Raw genomic sequence first — 9,738 nt, 5'->3', positions numbered from 1 at the left:
AAAATCAATGTCCTCTAAAGAATCAGTAACGGGATCAACAGGTGTTTGTGTTGTCGTGTCTGGATCAAAGGGTTCAGTAGGTATTTCTTTCAAACGACCACAGGTTAAAGAAATCGGTTCTTGTGGAGCCCTCTTCACATGATGCCTTAGAACGTGTTTTGACAAAGTCGGGTAACAAGCTGCAAACTTTGGACACAGTCTCCCAGTAGCATCCACATATGCCAGTTCATGGCCAGAGTCCTGTTAGAAATCTTAATTATAGTTTCATAAAAAAACTGCTTTACCAATAGTCATATTTTGCACTTGACTTACCCGGTCTGGTAACTTTGATATATCCATAAATGTTCTAGAGGTCTTCCACTGTTTAATTGCACCTCCTTTGTTGGTGAAGAAATCTGTCAAAATAAAACAAAACAAAATTTAAATCTCTTAGATTTGAAAGTCTGCACAAATCAGAAGTTAAGATCCTTGAAGCTTAACCTATAGTTATTGGCTTAAAAAAAAAAGTAAAGATTCCACAGACCGTTTACAAAGATCTATCACATCATATTACATATTCTCTACATTAGAAAAGTGACAACTGGGATAATGCTATATGCTTTTATTTACCAATACCCCCACATTAGGCTGGTTGTAAGGCAATGGTGTATGTGGGGTGTGTGTCTGATGGCCATTTTAGGAGTTGATTAATCCCAATAACTGGCTTACAGGTCCAGTTTTGGAACTGGAAACACATTTTATTTCAATAAGTATTTGAAAAGTTACTCTACAACGGTTCCTTTCGTCACTTTCTAATATTTACCAGTAGAAATGGTAATTATCAGTAATATTATCTCGATACATACTGTAGATCCAACCAGTTAAACTGTAAAAAGAGTATTTGGCTGGAAGTTAAAAACTAGTTGTAGGAAGTAATGAAGTACTGTACTTTAGTAGATTTCACATATCTGTACTTTACTTGAGTATTTATTTTTCCTGACGACTTTTTACGATATTTCTGTACTTTCTACTTTTATTCTCAAATCTGGCTCGTTACTTGAGCAGCGGAGGTTGAAGCAACGCGAGCCTCTACGCACCCCCTCGCTCACTTCCTTATGTTGGGAGATGCGTAGGTCCGGTGGCCTGTTTGATGTCTGGGGGGGGGGCAGTGCGGACTTAATCAACACGATCACATTCCCCATCCATTTATTCCCTTTAGAATGATCCGGTGCTCATGCAGGAGCACGGTTCAGTTCAGCCTTTATTATTCTGTCTGAATTTGGCACCAAAACTAGACTTTGTTCAGGGATTTTTTTCTTCTCTCTACTAGCACAGTGCAGACTGTTAACAAAAGAGAAACTATCCTATTTTGTGTGCCTAGAACTTGTTTTCCTTTGCCGAGATATCATAAGGGGCATTGTGTATCATTCCTGCTACTGATGCAAGGTCCATGTTTAGTGATATTAACTAGGGATGCTCGATTAATCGAAATTTAATCATGATTTAGATTTTTTGAGGTCAAACGATCTCCAAACTACTATAATCTAGTTGAAACGATTATTAGGCTCTTTTTTTTTTTTAAAGAGACGCGGATGCGCCATTCAGTCCTTCCCCCCTGAGCATTCAGCGGCCCAGCTGACTGGCACTCAGCAGCCGTAAAGTGAAGGAGGCAAATTGTGTGTGTGTGGTGAAAAAAACAGCGCGAGTTGAAAAGCAGGGAGGGCAGCAGCCCCCCCCCCCCCCCCCCCCCCGTTCGATCGACAAAAAGGTTGAAAAAGAGCAGCAGCAGACCGTGTAGCGGCCGCGCACCGCTATTCTCAAGCTCGCTCCCGCCTGGCTGTTCAGACCGGATTCAATATCAGAGGTAAACTTTCAATTTAGAAGTTACTTTTGATGTTGAACTTTAAAATTCTATTCAAAAGGAAAAGTAGAGGGAAAGTTTTCAATTAAAACCTAGTATTCCATTTTGGATATTTTTTTTTATTTAATTAATTTTTCAGTTCCAGATTGGCCCCTTCCAGGTTTCAGATCAGTGAATGTTTTCCTCACTGAAAAAACAGGGGGGATGAAAATATCACAAGGTCCAAAATATGCTTTACAAAATAATGCACTTCACTCTTAATCTTCCCAATTTTAACGTCAAAAAACTGACTCCAGGAATTTATAAACATCAGCAACGGACACTGAATCATCATGATTAAACAGCAACAAACGTCGTATAGTTCTTAAACCGTAAATTTCGATAGAGATGATGACGTAGTAAGTGTGCCCGCTCCCACGAGTCGCATGCACTTCTCGGTGGGCAGAACTCGACACAACACGAGACCCTAAATTGAAGCTTAATTCGGAACATATAGAAATGTATATTTGGAACAAACTCAAATTGTCCTTAAACTGAAGCAAACTTTAAAAAAAAAACATTTTCAACAAACATTTTCTTGCCACATAAGTTATTTCTGAGTCAGATATACCAGCAAAGATGATAAGAGAACGCGAATACAGGGTTAAAAAGGGTTAGGGTTGGCCCTTACAAAAATGCATATCACTGCCCTCCGGGACAGTTTCAAGCTCCACGTTTTAAACGGTAAAACCCACAAATGGGCACAGAGAGCAGCAGATTTTTTTTTTTTTTACCTTTGAGGAAATTACGAAACAACCTGGGAGGCGACGGTCGTTCCGGTCGTCAGTTACCGACCTAAACGGCCTCTCGCTGCCGCCGTGAAACTCCTCCTGGTCGGTCGAACGTCCCACGTGCGAACCGGTTGCTCTCTGCGTTGTTGTGCTGGGCTACAATGAACACGATCCAAACCCGAGCCATCAGTGCAGACGCCATGGTCACTCCAAGCTACTCTTCGACTGATGCAGACTGAGACATTTCAAATTATAGCTGTACTCTTAACAATAATGATAGAAGCAGTTTGAGCCAGATAAATGGCCTTCACAGAAATGATTAATAATAACCTTTTACTTCCTACTCTTTAATCTTGAAATTAGAATGTGTGAGCGCCAGAATGTGTTTAGTTGTTTTGGTGAAATTGTTTTGAATGTCTGTACAAACAGAACATTGTTTTGATATAGCAAGAACACAATAATCTTTTCTCCAATTGTCAACACCATTGGCCAACATGCCATCAGCTGTGTCAAGGCCTTAGGAGTGGCTCCTTGTCACTTTCTCATTCCAATACCAAGAGGATGGCCTACGCCTGCGCACTTTAGAGGAGGAATAACCAAGATCTACTGTTATAAAATAGACCGACGCCGACTGTTTGATGCGTTTTGATGGGTCTCATGTTCTGATGCGACTTGTTGGATGCCCATTGCTTTGCTGATTGGATACCTTTCATGCTTCCTAAATAAATACTTGATTGAACAAACCGAGTTTGGCTCATCTTCTCATATTTAGGATAAACCAACACGCCTGACAATAGCTAGGCAAGGTCGTGCCTGGTTCCTGACAGGAGACCCCCTGGGAATATAGGTGCTGTAAACTTTTTAATCCCCAATCTCAAATCAACAGAGGGCGCTGATGCTTCTGTAATTCTGAAATCAGGACTTTAAAAAAAAAAAAGGCATTCAAGTAATGACTGGGTGGCCTCTGGCGTGGGGCGTTCACTGGGGTCGGGATAAATAAGTTCCGCACTATGGGGAAAATACAACTGCACAAACCTACTAAAGACAACAACTTGAGCACAAAATTATAATTCAAAAGCAACCATGAAAAATGATCTACCAGAAGAAAAAAAAATCTTATCCATGGACACAAAACGATCATGTCTATGATCAGCAGAGAAGAATCGCAGGGAGTGTTATTGGTGCTTTGCCCTCTATAAGGATTATTTTTATGGAAAGTCATATTATTCAGAAAGCTGAGCAGCTTCAAGTCTGGTTGGATGTGACACCATGTGCTGTAATCTTTCTGAACCAGCAGGAGGCGCTGCTGCTCCTGTAGTTCAGAGTACATAACTTGTTACAACAGGGAACTAATTAATTGATGCTCTTCTTAAAAAACTAGTACCTGTTTGTAATGTGCTTCCTTGACATGTCTCCAAATAACTACAGCAAGTCCGGTTGCTTATAGACAGCTATGTACAACCTCTGGAGATCACAGAGCATTATACAGAGTAATGTATATACAGTTTGTTGACATATATAATATATTATTAGGGATGCACCGATATGGAAATTCTTGGCCGATACCGATACCGATATTTAAAATAACAATCTGGCCGATAGCCGATACCGATATTTGTTTATTTTCTTTTTGTTGTTATTCATTCACCCTTTTGTGCCAGAAAAATAATAAATTATTTATTTAAAAAGCACTATTCATCACTCTTAACTTTTAATGAGCACAAATTGAATCAGATTTATGAAACAATCTTTGATTTAACTAAACTTTATTTAACAGAGACATATTAGGCCCATTTTACCCCAAGTTAAAATGGTTCCTTGGGATCTTAATGAAATGTCTGTAACATATTTTGGTCAAAATACCACAAGGATAATTTAAAACAGCACCTTTTTACCCTGTCTAAAACAGCCCTGTTAAAGTATCATTATAGAGAACGCTCTTCTCATTGATTTACGGTAGCAGTATTGCCCGTTTATTAGATGTGTTACGGCTTCTGTGTGTATGACGTATGTTGTCAATTCCCTTGTTACCTGTGCATGAGACGGATGAATAGAGCCGGTGCACATGAGAATAAAGTACTTAAACAGACGCTACGCTCATACATTTTACGCCAAGTTACACTGCGTGAGTCAAGATAACTTAACAAGCCCTCCTCAGTTTTACCTGTTTTGAGTGTCGGGCAGAAATCACATCGCGTCACCACCCACCGTGGCCCTTCGCGATGCTTGTTTTAATTAAACAGTCGGATTCCCCTGGTCCGCACCAGTTCTCAGTCAGCTGGTAGGCGCCAGCCGAGGCGTACCGCAGGGTGCCCCCCCCCGCACGAACAGAGGGTTCCCCCAGCGGTCGCCGTAGCTGAGGTGATCCGCGAGAAGGGCCCGACACGCGTCCAGAGTGGCCGCCGCTGACCGCGTACCCAGTCCCCTCCAACGGCCCGCCTTCCGCGCCGTGAGGTGCCACCGGATGAGGACCTCCCGGTGCCGCACACTGAGCCTCCGGCGGCGCGGAGAGGAGGGCGACGGAGCGACTGCTCCCCCAGCCGCGGCACGTGCCCAGCGGTTTTACCACAAATATGAACATCGGCCAATGATATCGGTGAAAGTCAAGTTTATTACCGATAAGCCGATATCAGTAAACGAGGCGAATATCGGCCGCTACCGATGTTCGGCCGATAAATCGGTGCATCCCTATATATTATATAATTATTGTCAAGTCTCTTAATAAGTGACTTGACTCCTCTCGTTGCACAGGAGACATGTTGGTGGAATTTGGGGAGTACAGTCTTCAGGCTGGAGTGGTTGAAGTCACCCGAAACAGTAAAGGCTGCCTCCGGGTGTGAAGTCTGTCGTTTTCTAATGGAAGCATGCAGTTCTTTGATTGCCAGCTTAGCATTAGCATCGGGGGGGGGGGGGGGGGACGTAGGCTGCAGTGACAACAGTCGATGTAAACTCTCTGGGCTGATAGAACGGTCTGCACTTAACCATGAGATATTCCAGGTTAGGAGAGCAGTGACTCTCAATGATGACTGTGTCCATGCACCAAGCTTTGTTCACATAAATCAGGGGTGTCCAAACTTTTTATCCTGAGGGCCACATATTGAAAAAAATACGAAGGTCCGGGCCACTCACGGCGCTACGCCCCCCTGCCCTGGAGCAGACTGTTGACAGTTGGGGGGGGGGGGGGGGGGGGGGGGGGGGGGGGGGGGGGGGGGGGGGGGTGGGCTGCATTCTGAGGGACAGCTGCAATACAGCGGAAAGAGGACGACCATGGTGGTCGTCGCTGCACCTGTGGTGGTCGTCGCTGCAGCTGTGGTGGTCGTCGCTGGGTTCCCACTGGTATAACTATATCTACGCCACTGAATGGCTCTTCAGGAATTTCTCTAAGTCCCCAAAATTCATTAAAGCCAGAATCAATGTCCTCTAAAGAATCAGTAAAGGGATCAACAGGTGTTTGTGTTGTCGTGTCTGGATCAAAGGGTTCAGTAGGTATTTCTTCAAACGACCACAGGTTAAAGAAATCCGGTTCTTGTGGAGCCCTCTTCACATGATGCCTTAGAACGTGTTTTGACAAAGTCGGGTAACAAGCTGCAAACTTTGGACACAGTCTCCCAGTAGCATCCACATATGCCAGTTCATGGCCAGAGTCCTGTTAGAAATCTTAATTTTAGTTTCATAAAAAACTGCTTTACCAATAGTCATATTTTGCACTTGACTTACCCGGTCTGGTAACTTTGATATATCCATAAATGTTCTAGAGGTCTTCCACTGTTTAATTGCACCCTCCTTTGTTGGTGAAGAAATCTGCCAAAATAAAACAAAAACAAATTGAAATCTCTTAGATTTGAAAGTCTGCACAAATCAGAAGTTAAGATCCTTGAAGCTTAACCTATAGTTATTGGAATAAAAAAATGAAGTAAAGATTCCACAGACCATTTACAAAGATCTATCGCATCATGTTACATATTCTCTACATTAGAAAAGTGACAACTGGGATAATGCTATATGCTTTTACTTACCAATACCCCCACATTAGGCTGGTTGTAAGGCAATGGTGTATGTGGGGTGTGTGTCTGATGGCCATTTTAGGAGTTGATTAATCCCAATAACTGGCTTACAGGTCCAGTTTTTGAACTGGAAACACATTTTTATTTCACTAAGTATTTGAAAAGTAACTCTACAACGGTTCCTTGTCACTTTCTAATATTTACCAGTAGAAATGGTAATTATCAGTAATATTATCTCGATACATACTGTAGATCCAACCAGTTAAACTGTAAAAAGAGTATTTGGCTGGAAGTTCAAAAGCAGTTGTAGGATGTAATGAAGTACTGTACTTAAGTAGATTATCCCATATATCTGTACTTTACTTTATATTTTATTTATTTTCCTGTAAACTTTTACTTTTACTTGATACATTTGAACACAAATTTCTTTACTTTCTACTGCTTTTATTCTCAAATCTGGCTCGTTACTTGAGCAGCAGAGGTGAAGCAACGCGAGCCTCTACGCACCCCTCGCTCACATCCCTTATGTCGGGAGATGTGTAGGTTCAGTGGCCTGTTTGATGTCTGGGGGGGGGCAGCGCGGTCTTAATCAACACGAATACATTCCCCATCCATTTATTCCCTTTAGAATGATCCAGTGCTCATGCAGGAGCTCGGTTCAGTTCAGCCTTTATTATTCTGTCTGAATTTGGCACCAAAACTAGACTTTGTTCAGGGATTGTTTTCTTCTCTCTACTAGCACAGTGCAGACTGTTAACAAAAGAGAAACTATCCTATTTTGTGTGCCTAGAACTTGTTTTCCTTTGCCGAGTTATCATAAGGGGCATTGTGTATCATTCCTGCTACTGATGAAAGGTCCATGTTTAGTGATATTAACTAGGGCTGCTCGATTAATCGAAATTTAATCATGATTTTGATTATGAGGTCAAAACATCTCCGAACTACCGTAATCAAGTTGAAACGATTATTAGGCTCTTCTTTTTTTAAAGAGACGCGGATGCGCCATTCAGTCCTTCCCCCCTGAGCATTCAGCGCCCCAGCTGACTGGCACTCAGCAGCCGTAAAGTGAAGGAGGCAAATTGTGTGTGTGTGGTGAAAAAAACAACGCGAGTTGAAAAGCAGCAGCAGCAGCAGCAGCAGCAGCAGCAGCAGCAGCCCCCCCCCCCCCCCCCCCCCCGTTCGATCGACAAAAAGGTTTCAGATAAGTGAATGTTTTCCTCACAGAAAAAACAGGGGGATGAAAATATCAGAAGGTCCAAAATATGCTTTACAAAATAATGCACTCTTAATCTTCCCAATTTTAACGTCAAAAAACTGACTCCAGGAATTTATAAACATCAGCAACGGACACTTAATCATCATGATTAAACAGCAACAAACGTCGTATAGTTCTTAAACCGTAAATTTCGATAGAGATGATGACGTAGTAAGTGTGCCCGCTCCCACGAGTCGCATGCACTTCTCGGTGGGCAGAACTCGACACAACACGAGACCCTAAATTGAAGCTTAATTCGGAACATATAGAAATTGTATATTTTGAACAAAATCAAATTGTCCTTAAACTGAAGCAAACTTAAAAAAAAAAACATTTTCAACAAACATTTTCTTGCCACATAAGTTATTTCTGGAGTCAGATATACCAGCAAAGATGATAAGAGAACGAATACAGGGTTAAAAAGGGTTAGGGTTGGCCCTTACAAAAATGCATATCACTGCCCTCCGGGACAGTTTCAAGCTCCACATTTTAAACGGTAAAACCCACAAATGGGCCCAGAGAGCAGCAGATTTTTTTTTTTTTCCCTTTGAGGAAATACGAAACAACCCTGGGAGGCGACGGTCGTTCCGTTCGTCAGTTACCGACCTAAACAGCCTCTCGCTGCCGCCGTGAAACTCCTCCTGGTCGGTCGAATGTCCACGTGCGAACCGGTTGCTCTCTGCGTTGTTGTGCTGGGCTACAATGAACACGATCCAAACCCGAGCCATCAGTGCAGACGCCATGGTCACTCCAAGCTACAGACATTTAAAATTATAGCTGTACTCTTGACAATAATGATAGAAGCCGTTTGAGCCAGATTGTTGAGCATATTTGATAATATGAGTAGCAATGTCATGTTAAATAGCCCATGCAGTGATGTCAAATAAGAACTTGTTGTGCCTGAACGCATCGGGATGCTGTTGTGCGCATGTGCAGAATAAACGGTCTCTTGAGTTCACAGACCAGAGAGCCGCAGGTGTGCTGTGCTTTTTCCCCCGTGAATGTTAGCTACTGGAAGCTACTAGCTAACCACTCTGGTGACTGTCAAACGATAGACTGCTGCAGAGATGTCTAACGCTACAGGTTATGGGCCCAGTCATTCAGGCCAGAGGTGGTTCAGAGTTTTATTCGACGGAGATGAGAAAAGTGAGCGAGCTCTGGGAAACGAGATTCCTCACGCATATGGAGTTACGTCTTCTCAGAGAAGTTATCCTGGAGGACCCGCGGATAGACGAGGCGGACGAAGCAGCACTCGCGGAAGATGAGGAAAAGAACGGTGAGGCATATGCAGAGCTGGTGCAATGTCTAGACAACAAGAGCTTATCACTGGTAATGAGGGACGCGAAACGTGACGGGAGAAAAGCACTGGGAATTCTCCGCGAGCACTACGCGGGAAAGGACAAACCCCGTGGTGTGAGTTTGTATTGTAAACTTTCCTCGCTCCATAAGGCCAGCAATGAAACGGTAACTGACTATATTATTCGAGCAGAGACTATATTCACGTCATTGAGAAGAGCAGACGAGCATATTAGCGACGGGCTTCAGATTGCTATGGTGGTAAAGGGGCTACCTGATTCTTACAAGCCATTCGTCGTGCACTTCACCCAGACAAATGACACTGTAACGTTCGGCGAGTTTAAAACCAAACTGCGCAGTTACGAGAGCACTGAGAAATATGGGAAGAGTGACGTAAATGTTGAAGATGACAACGTGATGAAGATTAGCGGGGCAACGAGAGGACGAGGAAGAGGAAAGAAAATGGACCTAGCTGATGTCGAGTGTTACACGTGCGGTAAAAAGGGACACATGGCCAGGACATGTCCTGACGGATACCAGGTGAGAAGAGAGGAACGAAAATGGGAGGCACCG

The 9,738-nt window shown here is 43.1% G+C and overlaps 1 protein-coding gene across 1 annotated transcript in view; it reads right to left on the bottom strand.

Annotated features, from left to right (window-relative positions):
• LOC128456224 (small histidine-alanine-rich protein-like) overlaps nucleotides 1-8,612 on the bottom strand; it is a 15,124-nt gene extending 6,512 nt beyond the window's left edge. The window contains exon 1 of the mRNA XM_053440313.1: nucleotides 8,476-8,612. Coding sequence (XP_053296288.1) covers nucleotides 8,476-8,612 — 137 coding nt within the window. The remainder of the gene's footprint in view (nucleotides 1-8,475) is intronic.
• Between the last annotated feature and the right edge of the window lie 1,126 nt (nucleotides 8,613-9,738).

This window comes from Pleuronectes platessa, chromosome 14, assembly GCF_947347685.1.
Source record: "Pleuronectes platessa chromosome 14, fPlePla1.1, whole genome shotgun sequence".
NCBI classification, from domain to species: Eukaryota; Metazoa; Chordata; class Actinopteri; order Pleuronectiformes; family Pleuronectidae; genus Pleuronectes; species Pleuronectes platessa.
This window is presented reverse-complemented; position numbering and strand designations above follow the sequence as displayed.